This window comes from Petromyzon marinus, unplaced genomic scaffold (assembly GCF_048934315.1).
Source record: "Petromyzon marinus isolate PM22_M1 ecotype Great Lakes invasive population unplaced genomic scaffold, UKy_Petmar_22M1.pri1.0 PM_G_Scaffold_50, whole genome shotgun sequence".
Classification (NCBI taxonomy): Eukaryota; Metazoa; Chordata; class Hyperoartia; order Petromyzontiformes; family Petromyzontidae; genus Petromyzon; species Petromyzon marinus.
This window is the reverse complement of record NW_027423003.1, coordinates 106318-126984: the sequence shown is the minus strand read 5'-3', so window position 1 is coordinate 126984 and position 20667 is coordinate 106318. Positions and strand designations below refer to the sequence as shown.

Below are 20667 nucleotides of genomic sequence, written 5' to 3'. Positions count from 1 at the left end.
CCCTGTGTGGCACAAGGTCGTGGCCCTGCACCAGCCTGCATGTAGACAAGAGCCTGTCAGTAGGGGGCAATGATTGATGCGTCATCTCAGTTGTGTAGTTTGTAGGCAATCTGGATTCGAAGCTTTCGTAACTGCAGGAATCCACACTCTTGAGTTATTTCGGTAAAGTCACCACGTGGGTAGAAACAAAACAGATCACGGCATTTAGATCACAACACAAGCAATCGTCATCAGGTGGGACAACCACAGCAAGAGGAACTGCTGAAGTAGTAGGCGCCTACTCCAGCAGTTTCTTCTTATTGCTGCTGTGCTTGTCCCACCTGATGACGATTGCTTGTGTTGCCATCAAAACGCCGTGATTTATTATTTGTAGCGTAATGTTTAGAATTTGCTACATTTTGACCCAGACGCCAGCATGCAACGGCCTACTCGTTTTGAATGACGCAACAATAGTACGTTGTACATACACTGTTAAGCAGACGGTGCGTATTTGTAAAATAACTTCTTGTTAATACGATGTAACGTGATGCAGTCAATTTCGCTGCAGTAATTCAATGTTAATATGCCCGTCAATAATTTAGAATTAATACTTGTCTGATTGTGCGCGTACATGTAACATTTTGTCTGAGGGTCACACATTGAATAAGTGATGTTAGGACAAAGTGTGTGTGTGTTTTGGAAGTAACCTGTACAGAGAACTCGGGTGAGACCCGTTGTTCTTGTGATACAGGTCAAAGGGTACTTTTGTGTTTCACGAAGCGTCTGCCTCTGGAGCAACTCATTGTCTTTGAAATAGGTAGCACGCTCGGATCATTCATCAGTTACAAGGCATACCACTTGAAAGTTACACGTATAGGAGGAGGTACATTCTCTACAACACGAATTGTAGTTTTGTCTTACGTGTTGACGTGGATTTTGTCTAACTGGGACTAGAAGTGCTCCTTGCTGATTGACGTCTGGATGTTCGTACCTATCACTTGAAGCAAACCCCACTGCGGTTGTTGAGACATTGTGCACCAATAAGGGTCCAACACATTGACGGCCTTCAGGCCAGGAAAGTCACAACATTTGCACACGAAGGACGCATTCACGCAAATACCCCATGCTCCGTTTTGAAGTTTTAAAATGAAACATCTTTGAATTGTGTTGTGTTTTGAATTAGATGATTTTATTTCTTCATTAAAAGCTTGTATCAATTTACATGTGGAAGACTTCATTGAAAAGGACATTTCGTGTGAATTTTCTCTCGTCGTTAAGTGGATGGCCTTGCAGGGGGTTCGGTTCAATGTGGACACAAACAGTGTACACACACAGTTTATACACAGTGTACACACAGTGTATACACACAGTGTACACACACACAGTGTACACACACACAGTATATACACTGTACACACACAGTGCACACACACACAGTGTACACACACACAGTGTACACACAGTACACACACACACAGTGTACACACACAGTGTATACACAGTGTACACACACAGTGTACACACACACAGTGTACACACACAGTGTATACACAGTGTACACACACAGTGTACACACACAGTGTACACACACACAGTGTATACACACAGTGTACACAAACACAGTGTACACACACACAGTGTACACAAACAGTGACACAGCGACACACAGTGACAAAAACAAAGATACAAAGATCCCCCATATAGCCTTAGACTATAGGAGCAAGTGCTGTTAGCGAGCACCTATGAAGGCCTGAACGGTACACGAGGGGGTGGGTCCCCAGCACCACGCCCGACCGCCTTTGTCTCCCTAGTGGCAATGTTTACACACCGCACCAGGTACTCATTTTAGGCTGAGTCGACCTAGGGGAAGCCCGGGACCGGTTCAGAAAATCGTCACTGGTGTTGGCCGTGAGCGGGAATCGAACCCAGGTCGCCAGGTTCATAGCGCAGCGCGCTAACCGCTACACTATCGCTCCCCACACACAGTGACACAGCGACACACACACAGTGACACAGAGTACACACACACAGTGTACACAGAGTGACACACAGTGACACACAGTACACACACACAGTGTACACACACACAGTGTACACACACAGTGTACACACACACAGTGACACACAGTGTACACACACACAGTGTACACAAACAGTGACACAGCGACACACATAGTGACACACGTGGTGTCAATAAAGTTACAGACACCACGTGGTGTCAATAAAGTTACAGGAACCGCGTGGTGTCACTAAAGTTACAGCCACCACGTGGTGTCAGTAAAGTTTACAGCCACCACGTGGTGTCAATAAAGTTACAGCCACCACGTGGTGTCAATAAAGTTACAGCGGCCTAGAGGGGCGGACCGCGAAGCCTCGGCGAAAACTTCGTGCCGGTAAAACCCCTCACACCCCCTAGGCAGGGATCCCCTTGACCCCTCACACCCCCTAGGTAGGGATCCCCTTGACCCCTCACACCCCTAGGCAGGGATCCCCTTGACCCCTCACACCCCTAGGCAGGGATCCCCTTGACCCCTCACACTCCTAGGCAGGGATCCCCTTGACCCCTCACACCCCTAGGCAGGGATCCCCCTGACCCCTCACACCCCCTAGGCAGGGATCTCCTTGACCCCTCACACCCCCTAGGCAGGGATCCCCCTATGGGTAGTGTTGAGTCTATGGGACAGTGCTGAGTCTATGGTGCAGTGTTGAGTCTATGGTGCAGTGTTGAGTCTATGGTGCAGTGTTGAGTCTATGGTGCAGTTTTGAGTCAGTGGGCAGTGTTGAGTCTATGGTGCGGTGTTGAGTCTATGGTGCAGTGTTGAGTCAGTGGGCAGTGTTGAGTCTATGGTGCGGTGTTGAGTCTATGGTGCAGTGTTGAGTCAGTGGGCAGTGTTGAGTCTATGGTGCGGTGTTGAGTCTATGGTGCAGTGCTGAGTCTATGGTGCAGTGTTGAGTCTATGGTGCGGTGTTGAGTCTATGGTGCAGTGCTGAGTCTATGGTACAGTGTTGAGTCTATGGTGCAGTGTTGAGTCTATGGTGCAGTGTTGAGTCTATGGGTAGCAGTGTTGAGTCTATGGTGCAGTGTTGAGTCTATGGTGCAGTGTTGAGTCTATGGTGCAGTGTTGAGTCTATGGTGCAGTGTTGAGTCTATGGGCAGTGTTGAGTCTATGGTGCGGTGTTGAGTCAGTGGGCAAACATACAAAATCAGCAGGGGATCAAATACTTTTTTCCCTCACTGTAGTAGAGACGAAGGGACAAAGGGGTGTATCTACTTGATGTATTTTTGGTAAGCCGTATAATCTTGGTGGCCTGGCAGCAGAAGGTTTCAAAGATAACTGTTTGGTTTGATCAATTAATGTGGTTGAATCAGAAATGATTTTGGTTTGTATGACGAGGCTGTTGGTGGGATCTCTTTTTATTTTTGTATAGCTACCATCATTGAGTAATTCTTGAATTTTGTTGTTATATTCTATTTTATCCATGATGACAGTGGCGTTGACCTTGTCGGCTGAGAGGATGACAATGTAATCCCTCTTTTTTTAATTCATATAATAATCAAATTTGATTATTTTTATTTATTTATTCTTATTTAAATATAATCAAATTTGCTTAGTTAAATTTTAAACGAAATGTTATATATTTATTATTTGAAATAATCAAATGTGATTATTTGTAAGTTTTATTTATTATTACTTTAAAATATTAAAATTAGGTTATAAAGAAAGGCGAAATTATTAATTAAATATTTCTGCCTTTATTTATTATGTAAAAGTGATCGAAATTGGGCAATTATTTTCATATTTATTCATTATTATTTAATAATCCAATTTGATTATTTTAACATATAATGTATATTTGTTTATTATTTAATAATAATTACATTTCATTATTTTAGTTTATACATTTTTATTTATTTATGCTTATTTTAAAAATAATCAAATTTGTTTTTTTTAATTTATTCTTATTTAAAAGTAATCAAATTAGATTATTTTTAAGTTATTTTTATTTATTTATAATGATTTTACAATAATCAAATTTGAGTACTTTTATGTATCATTTTTATTATTATTTATTTAATATTATAAAAATATAATCAAATTTAATTGTAGTCCGAGTCCGACCTAGGGGGAGGCCCACGACTGCTTCAAATCTCCGTCGCCGGCCCCAGTCGGCCGAGAGAGGCGTCACGTGACGAGTGGCTGTGGGGTCACACCAAGCCGCGCGAACATCGCCAGAGGACACATCGATCCGAGAATCGATGTCACGCGTTGGAATCGCCCCGCCGCCGCCGCCCGCTGCTGCCGCTGACGCTCGGCGATCCGCGCAGTCGTCGATTTTAGCGACAGGATCGCGAATCGATTCCCTCCAGCGCTCCACGCCATCACGACGATGTTGACCACCGCCGCCTCCGCCGCCCGGCACGCGGCCAAGCGCCTGGGAGTCAATGGCGAAGGCAACGACCGCGTCCAGGCGGGCGCGATGGTGAGCGTCAGTGACGAGCGACTTGACGAGGTGTTTTTATAACGAGAAGATGTTTATTTTACTCCTCGCCCAGAGCCTCGTTGTGAGGCCTGGGCCAGAGGCTTCACTCAGGCGACGTGCCACCACCACCACCAGCCGTGTTTATATTATTTAACGTGATTGTTTAGCTTTGTAACTCGCAGATTCCAGTGCCGTTGCGAAGAGCTTCTCGTTGTTGGTGTTGGGGATGGACCACGCGGACCACAGCATCGCTAGGCTCTGCTTACGTTCAGTAAAACGCGTTTTGGTAAACGTGGATTTCGTGTTCGTTAACACTTTGGGCTATTTCCAGTGTAATTTTTTTATACGGCGTTTTCTCTTCTAAGGGTGTGTATTCTCTTTGCACTGAACTAAAATAATAAAAAAATATGAAACAATAAAAACATTACTCATTGTTTTTTTCGGTAAAGTCACGTATGTAGAAATACAATAAAATTATATTAAAACAGAAAACAATCACGACGTTTCGATCACAACGCAAGCGATCTTCATCAGGTGTCAAGAACAAATCACGGAGGTAAATACAGCAAAAGATGAGAGACGAGAATTCAACAAACCTGAAACAACATTACGTGAAGCACATCCAGTCAGGCCAACGACACAGACACTTCCTGGCGGACCACGAATAAAAACATTGCCTACCAGGAGAGATTCGTTCATGAGGCTATCCACATATACAAGCACAGAGACAATTTCAACCGAGAAGATGGATTCTGGCTTAGCAATCATTGGAAGGATTTGATAAACCATTTCGGGTCTTAATTGTTCACGCTTACGGTGGCTTTCAGACCGCATCCATTATTTTCGTCTCCCCCCTCCTCTTTTCAGAACATAGATGGACTCGTCCATCTGAACAAACTCTCAAATCGCTCTCCGTGGTGCTGACGTTAAAAAAACGCCACTTTTATTCAAATTTTCTTGCTGTGGTTTTCACACCTGACGATGATTGCTTCTTGTGTTGCAGTCAAAACGTCGTGAGAATTGTATTGTTTTATATTTTTATTATTTTATTGTTTCCCTTCTACGTGGTGACTTTACCGGAAGAACCAAGAATATTAATCCCTGCAGTCACGAAAGCTTTAAATCAAAAGTTAAAATACTAATTAAGTTAAAATACCGATGTGTTAAATGTCCCACGCGATGGCGTCGTGGGGTAGCTCTTCGACCCTCCCCAATGTGATTAAAAACTTTGCGGAATAATAAAACTTTACAGCGTCTACAAAAGCGCACCTGGCGGTGGGGGATGCGAGTTCCAGAGTTTGAAACTCGAGGGCCGTTTAGATTTAAACTTAAACTCGCGAACGTTCTTAGCAATTACTGAAATGATGGCACTGAGCTATGGACATTTTTTGCCAAACGGATGCAGATTTAAAAACCCCTTTAATGCAAGTGTCTGCATCTGCTCCGATATCACTTGCCGGCGATGTTAGCCGTGGCTTTATTTTGGTGATTTTGAAAAAGTTTTATGGTTTGGCCATGTTTGTTTTGTTGTAGTATGGAGTTAGACTGATGGCCTTAATCTAAGTTGTCTTGTGGTTGTTGTTGTTAGACTTGGATCCCACTGGGATTTTTGCACACAGCGTTGGTGTACGGTGCTATTTCAAGGATTATTTTGCTGTTTTTTCCTGGATTTTCTGTTTGCACAGTCAAATAATCACTGTAAGATGTTTTTCTTGTTCATGTTTTTGTTTGTTGCGGTTGCACCCGATTCAAGAGCCGAATGGCTCACAGGGCTATACCAAATAAATGAAACTGAAAACTGTCTTCTCGGTATAGGAGGAAACAACAGCTTTGCACAATAGTCGTGTTGAGTTTGCTTCCTTGCCGACGTGCACAGGACACGTTTGAGGACCCACACAAGCCCCCACCGTCGGCTGTGGTTCACGTGCGGGGACTCTTGGACACAGCCCTCGAGTCGGACCTCGTGGAGGCCGTGCGGCACTTTGGCCTAGTCAGGTGACCAGTCGGTGGTGACCGTTGCCCGCATGGGGAAGGAAGCTGTATTATTATTATTGTTGTTTACCGAAAACACCAAAGATTAATTCCTGCAGTCACGAAAGCTTTGAACCAAGTTTAAACCGCCTCTACGGGGAGGTATAAGGTCTGTATCTTTGTGTCTGTCTTTGTGTTGTCTTGTGTTGTCTGTGTGTTGTCTCTGCTTGTGTATCTGCCTTTGTGTCTGTGCTTGGATTTGTTTCTCTGTGCTGTCTCTGCCTGTGTGTCGGTCTTGGTGCTTCCGAATGTTTGCTGCCGTGCTCCACTTTGCTCTATGCATACCTCATGCTAAAATGTCCCATTGTCTCTCAGCCTTGCCTTCTCATGCTAATATGTCCCATTGTCTCTCAGCCTTGCCTTCTCTGCCTATTTAAGGCGACTTCACTGTGTGCTTGTACCTGTGCTGGTCCGCTCTACTTGAATGTCTATGTGTGTGTGTGCCATCTGTATCTTAAATTTCATACTTAACTTGCAATTTAGCAATCTTTGAAATAACGTAATCAACCAGGCTTTGCGTTAATTGTGTTTTGACCGACCGTCTGTGTTGCTTTATTTGGTTTCCAAATTCTGCTAAACTCTTGTTTGTTTGGTATGCTTCTCTCTCTGTGTCCCCTATTGTGTCGGTGTTAGTTCCCCCCTACTTGGGTGTCTGTATATACATCTGAGGTTATGTGTCTCCCCTCTCTCGTAAATTTAGCTCTTCTGTACCTGATGATGGCTGCTTGTGTTGCAACCGAAACGTCGTACGCTATTATGTTATTTTATTATTTCTTATTTATACGTGACTTTACCGAAAAAAACAAAGATTATTGTTATTATAGTTGTTATTATTATTGGTGTTATTATTGTTATTATTATTGTTGTTATTATTGTTGTTATTGTTATTATTGTTGTGGTGGTGGTGTTTGCGGACGTGGAGTGAACTTGGACCTTGGAAATTCGAATATTACCGATTTTCGCTTCGACAACTCAAGAAATTGCATAACACGAAAATACTCGATGGTTCTTAAGCACGGGGTGGGAGATGCCCTTTCTGGGGGCGCAAGACATGCCAGATTATTTTTAACAAGGTAAATCATCGAAACACATTGAGCACGGGCACGTAAGCACCGCTACTTTGTTCCATCAAACCTCTAAATTAATAAACATTGTACGTTTTAAAAAAAATATTGAGAACCAAAGGGGGGGTGGCAAGGCTGCAGGTTAAAGCTCAAGAACCACTTCCGTAAATAAAAAGCCGTGGCCGCGTGTGGCGGTGGACGAGAGGGCGCGGTGTTGCCCACGTCACGGCGTGATCGGCGACGCCGTGCGTGGCTTACTCGGGGCCTTTACAGCCTGAAGTGACCAAACAAAAACTGCTTCATCTTCTTTGGGGTTCTTTCGGTAAAGTCACCACCGCGTAGAATGAGAATAAAATAATAAATTAATAAAACTTAAAATAACACGATAAAATTCTCACGACGTTTCGGGCTACAACACAAGCGGCCTTCATCAGGTGAAGGGACGAGACTGCCAAACTGAAATGGGACAGTCTCGTCCCTTCACCTGATGAAGGCCACTTGTGTTGTGGCCGAAACGTCGTGAGAATTGTGTTATTTTATTGTATTATTTTATTCTCATTCTACGTGTTGGTGACTTTACCGAAAGAACCAAAGAAGATTAATCCTTGCAGTCACGAAAGCTTTAAATCGAAACAAAAAACCGTTTGTTTTTCAATTTTTCCAAGTCACGAATTCCCTCCGAATTAAAGTGCCGCTGCTGCTTTTGTTGTGCCGTCTGACAAAAGCGGCACACGTTCAAATGTGATTAGTAACCGTGTTAAAAATTAATATCTTGTATTGAAATGGTGCACACATACCTTGTTTATGTACGTTTGAAGAGGCTTCCTTTATCAGGTGATACATCGACAGAAGAAGACTACATTACCCTCAAGATGTATTCTAAATCTAATTATATTGTTACAGTACATTCAATTCCAACGCACTACACTGCCAAACTGAAATGGGACGTGGCATCTAACCTGCATCCAACCAGTCTCCACTCCGTTGCATGCATTGAAACATTTCTTGAGATCAAATGAGGTGACTTGGAGCAGACCAACCTCGTGTTTAACATCAACAACAGGCACGCATTTTAAAGTCGGCCACATCTTTGAATAACGGCACTCGTTTGAATCGCTCCCTCCGTGCAGCTACGTGGTGATGATGCCCAAGACGCGGCAGGCGCTGGTGGAGTTTGAAGACCCGGAGAGCTCCCGCAGCTGCGTCGACTACTCGTCCACGGGCTCCGTCTACGTGTGCGGGCAGCCGGCCTATTTTAACTTCTCTACCAGCCAGAAGCTTTGGCGCCCTGGCGTCCCGGGGGATAACGGCAACAGCAACCACGTCCTGCTCTTCACCATCCTCAACCCCATCTACCCCATCACCACGGTGGGCATTGTTACGCTCACAGCAGCTGGACATTCACTCGTGAATAATTTGTCGGGTGTGCCATGCGCACACGCGCGCACACACACGTGTGTTTCATTTTTACGAGTGAAATTATGTCCGTTTTGGATTACAGTGAATGGCTTTGCTAAGGAAATTACATCGATCCTTTGGTTCATTTGAGGCAATTGAAGTCGTGTTTTTTGTTTGTGCTTTGAAGTCTACCAATGGCATTGAATAAAAAAAATATATATAGACCTAATGTTGATTTTGGAAAGCGTTGATGTCCTGTATGGCTCGATCTTAAAAATTCACTGGAAAAAAAGCTTTTCAAATTTACTTGGTAATGCGTGCAAAATCACCTCGCTGCGTTTGTGTGCTCCATGTGGTCCTGCAGGATGTGCTTTACAACATTTGCAAACCATTTGGGCCTCTGCAACGCATTGTGATCTTCAGGAAGAATGGCCTGCAGGCCTTTGTGGAATATCCTTTCAACGAGATGCATAACCGTAACGACATGTCCGCCATTCACGTAATTTTACGTGTTATTTTGGAGATGCTAAATGTATTGTTTTTAAAATGAAATGGTCGTGTTTTCCTTAATTTTTGGCCACGTTTGTTTCGGTTGAGAGCGCCGAGAGAGCGAACTCATCTCTGAATGGAGCAGACATCTATTCGGGCTGCTGTACTCTTATAGTGGACTATGCGAGGGCAAGTACAACCGATACTTTGTACATTCACAAGTGTGTGCACCACAACCTGGGTTTTTTCACCCGCAGACCAAAGATTAATTTAATATTCTGAATTGACCACTTTGGTGAGCAAATAATGCTGAATACACACGGCAATTCATTGCCAGATGAGGGCTTCCGCACTCGACGCCTGTTGTGGGGTTATTTGACTTGTGTGCGGGGTAAAGGAGTGTAGCATATTTTGTGGCAGCATAGAAATACAATGCACCCAGTGGGTTTTACAGCTGCCCACCACACAGCCGCACAACCTACAACAACCCATTGTGCATGACGGTCATCCTTGCCGTTGTCTAAAGTCAAACTTTTCCTAATTGATATTACCGTGAGGGTGGTTCTCATCTGAGCCAGTGCCCTGAGCCAGTTAGTGGAAAATTCGCATCCAGTGGGAAGGGTAGAGTTGGTTTTTAATTCAATTTTATTTGGTGACGGGTGATTAACATTCAGCCATAGGCTGCTTTGCGAGACCTGCAGAGTACTTGAGGGGAGATGTTACATTGTTAGCAGGAAATAAAATTACAGAACAGTAATAACGAATGCATCATTTTCATAACGGGGTTATGGCACTTCAACATTTTTGAGGTATACGATCAAGGCTAACGCTTCACAGTACACGAGGAACACCGCGAATAAATAATACCAAGTTAGGCAAAGCATGCCAAACTTATGTGCAATTAAACAAGTTTGGAATTTAAATAGGCCACCGAGGGTTAGCAATTTTTATCTGCAAACACGAAGGGAGCTTGTTCCAACGAAGAGGGATAATCAACACGTGATCTTAAAAAAAAAACGGTGGCAGAATGGCCACTGTTTCCCACAACTCCGATAAGCACGCTTTTATTTCGATTTAAAGCTTTCGTGACTGCAAAACCAAAGAAGAAGCACGCTTTTGCTACGTACGGCGCGAAAGTTTAGCTTACCGTTGACTTCCTACATGTGGCAGCTTTTATTCATTCATCTCCCAGGAGGTGAAGGGTTGCGTTAAGTACCTCGGTTTCACCGCAAGTTGCATGCCGTAATTGTCTCGGGGGTAATGACTTGCTTAATAATTATTATGCTTGTACATTTTAAATGGTTCTAAAGTTTCGATTTAAAGCTTTCGTGACTGCAAGGATTCATCTTCTTTGGTTCTTTCAGGTAAAGTCACCACCACGTAGAATGAGAATAAAATAATAAAATAACACAATAAAATTCTCACGACGTTTCGGCCACAACACAAGGTCGGGACGACAGGTTTCTTCCTGATTTAAAACTTTCGTGACTGCAGTAATTCATATTCTTAGTTTTTTCGGTAAAGTCACGTTGAAGAGAAACAACAAAATAACAAAATATATATAAAACAATAAAAAATTCTCACGACGTTTCGACCATAACTCAAACGGTCATCATCAGGTGTGTCGGTTTGCATGATCAGGTGTGTCGGTTTGCATGCAAACCGACACACCTGATGATGACCGTTTGAGTTATGGTCGAAACGTCGTGAGAATTTTTTATTGTTTTATATATATTTTGTTATTTTGTTGTTTCTCTTCAACGTGACTTTACCGAAAAAACTAAGAATATAGGTTTCTTCCTTTCACCTGAAGAAGGCCACTTGTGTTGTGGCGAAACGTCGTGAGACTTTTATTGTTTTAGTTTATTATTTTATCCTCATTCTACGTGATGACTTTACCGAAAGAACCAAAGAAGGTTCTAAAGTTATATAATTTTTTTCCGAGCATCTATGCCCTATATGCTGGCCACGAATAATGTTTATCTTTTCCCCCTGCTGTGTCCTCTTTACAGGCGACGCGTCTGAATGTGTTTAAAAATGACTCTGAGACCTGGGACTTCACCAACCCTGGCCTCAAGCAAGGTAAGACCAATATTGAGCATATCAGAGCCGCGCTCTCTCGACAGCTGGTGGTGGTGAGCCCTCGGTGTGTGGGGGGGGGGGGGTGACGTTTTTAACGCAAGGGGTGGGGGGTGTGCACGGCGTGATGAAACAGGCATTGACTATTTCTGTACGCAGCCGGCTTTGCCGTGTTATACTTGAAGATCCGTGGCCAAGTAGAGGGGGAAGTTTGGAGCGTTCTCAAGAGGATAATGCAGCTTCTGCACTTGAGATTTTGGTTGCAGAAAAATGTCACACCTGCAGACACTTGGTTGTCTTGAAGCACATTGGTGTACTGTTTACAATCTACAGAACTTGTCTTCTTTGGTTCTTTCGGTAAAGTCACGTAGAATGAGAATAAAATAATAAATTGATAAAATAAAATAACACAATAATATTCTCACGACGTTTCGGCCACAACACAAGCGGCCTTCATCAGGTGAAGGGGGCGAGACTGTCTGGTAGGACAGCGCTGGAGTGAGAGAGCCACGTTCAGATCACGGCTTTTAAGCTGTGTGAGAGGAACAAAGAGACTTGACAAAGGAATTAGCATAAAATTTAGCATTGAAATGGCTGAATGATTAGCTTGTGACTGGTCACAGAAATAGCTATGTTAAAAGTTAAAGCATACACATCCGCAGAGGCACCCATTGTTAAAAGGAATTAGCATAGAATTTAGCATTGAAATAGCTAAGTTAAGGCATACACATCCGCAGAGGCACCCCTTGACAATGGGATTAGCATAGAATTTAGCATTGAAATGGCTGAGTGATTCGCTTGTAACTGCTACAGAAATAGTTACGTTGAAGTCAGAGCATACACATTCACCGAGGCACTTAGTACAAATCAAACAGGAGAATTTAGCATTGAAATAACTAGGCGAATTTAGCATTGAAATAACTGGGTGATTTGCTAGTGACTGGTCACAGAAATGACTACACATCTGAGCTATTCACAGTACTATATAGTGAACCAATAAAAACTAAAATATAAATTACCTTCATGTTATCAATAAACTCTATATTCTCCAATCAGCTAAGCTACCAACCATAAGTCGTTATATATCACAATGCTATATGGCGAAAAAATGGGTGGATTCTTACCCTCAAATTTCCGTACCACGGATAGCTACGGGCCCCGTTCAGACGGACGAGTTCGTCCATGGTCGGAACAGAGGAGGGGGAGAGAGACAGCTGCGAAGCCCTAGTATACTCCATGTTGTAAACCATACCATTAACCGTGGTGTGAGAGGTATTAAGAGGCAATGCTGGCGAAAGAGCTGCGGTCTGAAGGTCATCGTAAAATTACAATTAATTAAGAACAGAAATGATTTAACACATCTTTCCAGTGGTTACTAAGCCTGAATCCATCTTCTCGGTTGAAATTGTCTCTGTGCTTGTATATGTGAATGGCCTCATGAACGAATCTCTCATGGTAGCCAGTTGGTTTGCAAAGAACCTCCGTCTTGGAGAAGTCAATGTCATGTGAGCCCACTGAATTGTAACAGTGATCTGCCACGGCAGAGGAGTTCGTCTTACCGTGTTTCAAGTCTGCTTTATGTTCGCGGATGCGGTCCGAGATATGTCTTTTGGTTTCTCCAATGTAGCTACTACCACAGAGGCACTTTAGTTTGTAAACGCCCGGGTACTGTATGTCTGGAAGAGCATCTTTTACAGATGGAACTAAATCATGGATTTTGTGTACTGTGTTGAATCGGACCTGGATCTTGTGTTTATTCAGGATTTTGGAGATCTTTTTAGTGACCCCTGCAATGTAGGGTAAGGTGATGGTTTTGAGTGGCTCCACAAGAGGATCCTTCTTCATGACTGGAGTGATGGCTTTGCGGATTGTGTAGTCGGAGTAGCCATTAGCCCTGAGAGCCTGGTGTACGTGCTTGAGTTCACTGGTAATGTGTTCCTGGTCGGAAATGCATTGGGCTCTATGGTATAGAGCAGGGGTCGGGAACCTTTTTGACTAAGAGAGCCATGAAAGCAAAAAATTTGGAAATTTATTTCAGTGAGAGCCATATAATATATTTTAAAAGTGAATTCAACTAAATGTCAGTATAATAAGCCTCTGAATTTATTCTTTTAAATAATGTTGTTATAACACTCACCATTAATGCGACTTTTGGTGCTGCATGGATTTGCTGATGTCTTTGTAGTCGGGTTGGTACCTTGTAGTCGGGTTGGTACTTGGTGAGGTTAAGCTTCATGCAAGCGTTGAGGCTTTCATCCGTTAAACGTGATCGTAGGTTGGACTTGATGTTTTTAAGATGTGAGAATGACTTCTCACATGCATACGTAGATCCAAACATGGTCAATACAGCAATACTCACACGCTGCAGTGTGTGGTATGTGACAGGAAGCGCGTTCCAAGTTTTGAGAATCAGCTGGTCTTCGGGTTGGAGTTTTTTCATTTCTGTCCACATGTGCTTGCTCGCCAACTCCGCTTTCTGTCGTGTGATTCTTTCCAAATCTTCATTCAGTGACTTGAACTTATTCACCCACATGTCTGAGGCCTTCAGGTCAGCCACTTCTGCTTCAAAATCTCTGACGGAGACACCAGGGATGTAATTCAGGTCGGCTGTGTTCAGTGAACACTCGTTTGGATGGGTGATGAACTTAAAAAGACGAGTGTGCTCACGAAATTCTCCAAAGCGTGCTTTGAAGGACTGTAGGAGACTGGATGTGCAGCCAGCTAGCTGGTGGAGATCAAGGTTTTGAATGGGCTCACTTGCTGTGCATGCATCTTTAAATTGGCTCAGTTTTTCAAAATGTAGTAAACGACCTGTTTCAAGATCCGTGATGAAAAGCTCCAGCTTGTTTTCAAAAGCAAATACAGCTTGTTGAAGGGATAACACTGTATTTCCAATGCCTTGCATTTTCACGTTGAGCTGGTTCAGATGTTCAGTCAGATCTACGAGATAGTAAAACTTGAGGAGCCACTCGGTGTCGGCTAGCTCAGGATGCCCGACGCCTTTCATTTCAAGGAAAGTCCGGATTTCGTTCAGGCAAGCCGCAAAACGGCTAAGCACCTTCCCTCTTGACAACCAACGCACATTGCTGTGCAAAAGCAGACCAGGATAGTTATTTACAACTTCATCCAGCAGTGTTTTAAACTGGCGATCATTTAAGGCTCGGGCAACAATAAAGTTGATCACACGAATGACCAGCGACATCACTTCGCCAAACTGCCTGTCACACATCTGAGCACAAAGTGCCTCCTGGTGTATAATGCAATGGAAACTTAGGATGGGTCTATTTTCATGTTCACGGAGAAGCGCCACAAATCCTTTGTTTTTCCCCACCATACACGGAGCACCATCAGTACACACTGAGAGAAGTTTATCCATAGGTAGACTTTTTTCTTGAGCAAACTCCATGAAAGACTTGAATAAATCCTCACCTCTTGTAGACCCTTTTAATGGCAGAACAGCAAGACTTTCTTCGCGCAGTGTGTCACCAACAGCATATCTTGCAATCACGCTGAACTGCGACAAATGGCTCACGTCTGTTGACTCATCCAAAGCCAGAGAAAAGAACGGCGCTGCATTTATGTCCTTCACTTGCGTTTCCTCCACTTTGTTTGCCATCACGATGGTACGATCATGAACAGTTCTTGCCGACAGAGGCATGTCTTGTATCCGTTTGATTATCTTGTCTTTGTTCGGAAGATCATCAAAAAGTTCATTGGCTACATCCAGCATGAACGTTTTAGCATACTCGCCATCTGTGAATGGTTTTCCATTCCTCACTATTGCTAAAGAACCAGCAAAGCTAGCCGAATTATAGTCACCTTGCCGGGTCCATACGCGGAGTTGCTGCTGGCTAGCTTGCACCCTGCTCAGAAGCTCTTGGCACGCTTTCTTTCTGCTGTCTCCCGCAGGGTATTTTGATGCAAAGGTAGCGTGGCGCGTGCCGAAGTTCCGCTTTACATTCGACCGTTTCAACGATGTAATTTTGTCATTGCAAATTAGACACACCGCAGAACCCGCTCTCTCCACAAAGGCGAATTCTTCGGTCCATTCGTCCTGAAATGTACGATACTCGTCGTCTTTTTTTCTTTTCGCCATCTTCTTCGTCGAAGGGTTAGCTTTGAGCTAATGACCGAGCAGACGCAGTCTCAGACTGATTCAAAAGGGGGCGTTTACCTGTTTTACCCAGCAACGGCAAACGTAGGCCAGTATCATCCAATTAAAATAATGGACAATTGCTCCTGCAGCCCTGAACAGGACATGCGCAGTGAAAAATCGATGGATGGATTAAAACAAGTGAGAATATTTTGTTTTATCTGCGAGCCATATGCAATCATCAAAAGAGCCACATCTGGCTCGCAAGCCATAGGTTCCCGACCCCTGGTATAGAGTCTTGATGAGGCAGTTCTTCTGGGATGGATGGTGGTGGGAATCCGGTTTCAAGTAAGCATCTGTATGGGTAGCTTTCCTGTAGACAGAGTGGCTCATTGAACCATCATGTCTCCTTTTAATTAAGACATCCAGAAAGGGTAGTTTGCCATCTTTTTCGACCTCCATGGTAAATCTGATGGCTGGGTGTATGGAATTGATGTGGTCGCGGAATTGGTCTAGAGCAGGCTGGCCATGTGGCCAGATGACAAAGGTGTCATCAACGTACCTCTTCCATAAGGTCGGGCGTAGAGTGGCAGTCTGGATGGCGTCAGTTTCAAATTTTTCCATGAATACGTTGGCTACAACCGGAGATAGGGGGGAGCCCATTGGGGTGCCCTCAGTTTGTTTGTAGAAAGTTCCATTCCAGGTGAAGTATGTGTTGGTTAAGCAATGTCTCACCAGGGGGGGTACATCAGTATGCAGTCCTTGATGAACCAGGTCTTCAATGATAGCGATGGTGTCAGGTACTGGGACTTTGGTGAACAAGGACACCACATCAAAACTGACAAGCAGGTCGTTTGGGGACAGGGAAATGTCTTTGATTGTCGATACCAGGTGAGTAGAATTTAGTACCGCAGAGGTGGTTTTTCCAGTGAAAGGTCGCAGTATATCAGCCAGAAAACGTGCCAGTTTGTAGGTGGGGGAGCTGATAGTAGAGACGATGGGACGAAGGGGTGTATCTTCTTTGTGTATCTTTGGAAGGCCATATAATCTTGGTGGTCTGGCAGCAGAGGGTTTCAACAAGAACTGTTTGTTCTCATCAATTAATGCTGTTGAATCAGAGATAATTTTGTTCGTTTTTGTGACCAGGCTGTTGGTGGGATCTCTTTTTATTTTTGTATAGCTGCCATCGTTGAGTAGTTCTTGAATTTTGTTGTTATATTCTGTTTTGTCCATGATGACAGTGGCATTGCCTTTGTCGGCTGAGAGAACGACAATATCATCCCTCTTTTTTAATTGAGATAATTCAAAACGTTCGTCTTTGCTGATGTTGCTAGGTGGCAACTTAGCGTTTTTGAGGGTTGCAGCGATTTCAGATCTTGCTACGTCTGTAGAGATGTGACTCAAGCCCTTGAGTGCAACGTCGACATGGGCAATGATATCATTAACCGGTAAGTGTCTCGGTGTGACAGCAAAGTTTAGACCTTTAGCTAAAACGGATTTCAGACCATCAGAAATGGAACTGTTACTGCGATTAATTACGACTTTGTTGACGTCTATCTTTTCGGTGTGTGGATCCGATTTTTTGCTGGAGAGGTGATTGAATTTGGAAATCAAATTGTCCCTACATTTGTTCGACATAGTGGCAGCCGAAGAGGTAGTCATTGTCTACATGTTCCCAATCCGATGTAGACATTGTTGCTGTCAATTTTAAGTGTGATTTGTAGAGTGTCTTGTCTAACTGATCGAGTTCGGTGCGTGTAAGTCTGATTTTTTCCGAGATAAGAGCGAAGCTAGTTCTAGCTAGAATTCGTTTTGCATTGAGAGAAGTTGCAACAGCAGAGGTTAGTGTAAATGCGGTTGGTATTACCTTAGAGTCGCGGCATCTCTTCAGAAAGGTGAGTGACTCGATTAGTTGACCGCATCCGCGAACATAAAGCAGACTTGAAATACGGTAAGACGAACTGCTCTGCCGTGGCAGATCACTGTTACAATTCAGTGGGCTCACATGACATTGACTTCTCCAAGACGGAGGTTCTTTGCAAACCAACTGGCTACCATGAGAGATTCGTTCATGAGGCCATTCACATATACAAGCACAGAGACAATTTCAATCGAGAAGATGGATTCAGGCTTAGTAACCACTGGAAAGAACCAAAGAAGATGAATCATTGCAGTCACGAAAGCTTTAAATCGAAATTTAACCGCCTCTACGGGGAGGGATTCCACACATCCTTAAGATCATTCAACAGACTTCGGGATAAGAAGGCTCAACTAATCGAGTCTCTCACCTTTCTGAAGAGATGCCGCGACTCTAAGGTAATACCAACCGCATTTACACTAACCTCTGCTGTTGCAACTTCTCTCAATGCAAAACGAATTCTAGCTAGAACTAGCTTCGCTCTTATCTCGGAAAAAATCAGACTTACACGAACCGAACTCGATCAGTTAGACAAGACACTCTACAAATCACACTTAAAATTGACAGCAACAATGTCTACATCGGATTGGGAACATGTAGACAATGACTACCTCTTCGGCTGCCACTATGTCGAACAAATGTAGGGACAATTTGATTTCCAAATTCAATCACCTCTCCAGCAAAAAATCGGATCCACACACCGAAAAGATAGACGTCAACAAAGTCGTAATTAATCGCAGTAACAGTTCCATTTCTGATGGTCTGAAATCCGTTTTAGCTAAAGGTCTAAACTTTGCTGTCACACCGAGACACTTACCGGTTAATGATATCATTGCCCATGTCGACGTTGCACTCAAGGGCTTGAGTCACATCTCTGCAGACGTAGCAAGATCTGAAATCGCTGCAACCCTCAAAAACGCTAAGTTGCCACCTAGCAACATCAGCAAAGACGAACGTTTTGAATTATCTCAATTAAAAAAGAGGGATGATATTGTCGTTCTCTCAGCCGACAAAGGCAATGCCACTGTCATCATGGACAAAACAGAATATAACAACAAAATTCAAGAACTACTCAACGATGGCAGCTATACAAAAATAAAAAGAGATCCCACCAACAGCCTGGTCACAAAAACGAACAAAATTATCTCTGATTCAACAGCATTAATTGATGAGAACAAACAGTTCTTGTTGAAACCCTCTGCTGCCAGACCACCAAGATTATATGGCCTTCCAAAGATACACAAAGAAGATACACCCCTTCGTCCCATCGTCTCTACTATCAGCTCCCCCACCTACAAACTGGCACGTTTTCTGGCTGATATACTGCGACCTTTCACTGGAAAAACCACCTCTGCGGTACTAAATTCTACTCACCTGGTATCGACAATCAAAGACATTTCCCTGTCCCCAAACGACCTGCTTGTCAGTTTTGATGTGGTGTCCTTGTTCACCAAAGTCCCAGTACCTGACACCATCGCTATCATTGAAGACCTGGTTCATCAAGGACTGCATACTGATGTACCCCCCCTGGTGAGACATTGCTTAACCAACACATACTTCACCTGGAATGGAACTTTCTACAAACAAACTGAGGGCACCCCAATGGGCTCCCCCCTATCTCCGGTTGTAGCCAACGTATTCATGGAAAAATTTGAAATTGACGCCATCCAGACTGCCACTCTACGCCCGACCTTATGGAAGAGGTACGTTGATGACACCTTTGTCATCTGGCCACATGGCCAGCCTGCTCTAGACCAATTCCGCGACCACATCAATTCCATACACCCAGCCATCAGATTTACCATGGAGGTCGAAAAAGATGGCAAACTACCCTTTCTGGATGTCTTAATTAAAAGGAGACATGATGGTTCAATGAGCCACTCTGTCTACAGGAAAGCTACCCATACAGATGCTTACTTGAAACCGGATTCCCACCACCATCCATCCCAGAAGAACTGCCTCATCAAGACTCTATACCATAGAGCCCAATGCATTTCCGACCAGGAACACATTACCAGTGAACTCAAGCACGTACACCAGGCTCTCAGGGCTAATGGCTACTCCGACTACACAATCCGCAAAGCCATCACTCCAGTCATGAAGAAGGATCCTCTTGTGGAGCCACTCAAAACCATCACCTTACCCTACATTTCAGGGGTCACTAAAAAGATCTCCAAAATCCTGAATAAACACAAGATCCAGGTCCGATTCAACACAGTACACAAAATCCGTGATTTAGTTCCATCTGTAAAAGATGCTCTTCCAGACATACAGTACCCGGGCGTTTACAAACTAAAGTGCCTCTGTGGTAGTAGCTACATTGGAGAAACCAAAAGACATATCTCGGACCGCATCCGCGAACATAAAGCAGACTTGAAACACGGTAAGACGAACTCCTCTGCCGTGGCAGATCACTGTTACAATTCAGTGGGCTCACATGACATTGACTTCTCCAAGACGGAGGTTCTTTGCAAACCAACTGGCTACCATGAGAGATTCGTTCATGAGGCCATTCACATATACAAGCACAGAGACAATTTCAACCGAGAAGATGGATTCAGGCTTAGTAACCACTGGAAAGATGTGTTAAATCATTTCTGTTCTTAATTAATTGTAATTTTACGATGACCTTCAGACCGCAGCTCTTTCGCCAGCATTGCCTCTTAATACCTCTCACACCACGGTTAATGGTATGGTTTACAACATGGAGTATACTAGGGCTTCGCAGCTGTCTCTCTCCCCCTCCTCTGTTCCGACCATGGACGAACTCGTCCGTCTGAACGGGGCCCGTAGCTATCCGTGGTACGGAAATTTGAGGGTAAGAATCCACCCATTTTTTCGCCATATAGCATTGTGATATATAACGACTTATGGTTGGTAGCTTAGCTGATTGGAGAATATAGAGTTTATTGATAACATGAAGATAATTTATATTTTAGTTTTTATTGGTTCACTATATAGTACTGTGAATAGCTCAGATGTGTAGTCATTTCTGTGACCAGTCACTAGCAAATCACCCAGTTATTTCAATGCTAAATTCGCCTAGTTATTTCAATGCTAAATTCTCCTGTTTGATTTGTACTAAGTGCCTCGGTGAATGTGTATGCTCTGACTTCAACGTAACTATTTCTGTA

The 20667-nt window shown here is 43.7% G+C and overlaps 1 protein-coding gene across 7 annotated transcripts in view; it reads left to right on the top strand.

The window, feature by feature from the left end:
* The first annotated feature begins 2274 nt into the window (after window positions 1–2274).
* Window positions 2275–20667, top strand: part of LOC116937193 (heterogeneous nuclear ribonucleoprotein L-like) — a 29212-nt gene continuing 10819 nt past the window's right edge. For 2 of the 7 annotated variants that reach the window (XM_076062091.1, XM_076062097.1), the window contains exons 1-7: window positions 2275–2372; window positions 4089–4491; window positions 6338–6456; window positions 8687–8924; window positions 9319–9404; window positions 9536–9632; window positions 11456–11525. In XM_076062091.1, the coding sequence (XP_075918206.1) occupies window positions 4369–4491; window positions 6338–6456; window positions 8687–8924; window positions 9319–9404; window positions 9536–9632; window positions 11456–11525 (733 nt within the window). In that variant the 5' untranslated portion in view covers window positions 2275–2372; window positions 4089–4368. Of the gene's footprint in view, window positions 2373–4088; window positions 4492–6337; window positions 6457–8686; window positions 8925–9318; window positions 9405–9535; window positions 9633–11455; window positions 11526–20667 lie in introns of those variants that run through there. The other 5 variants (XM_076062092.1, XM_076062094.1, XM_076062095.1 and 2 more) reach the window with 5 other exon arrangements.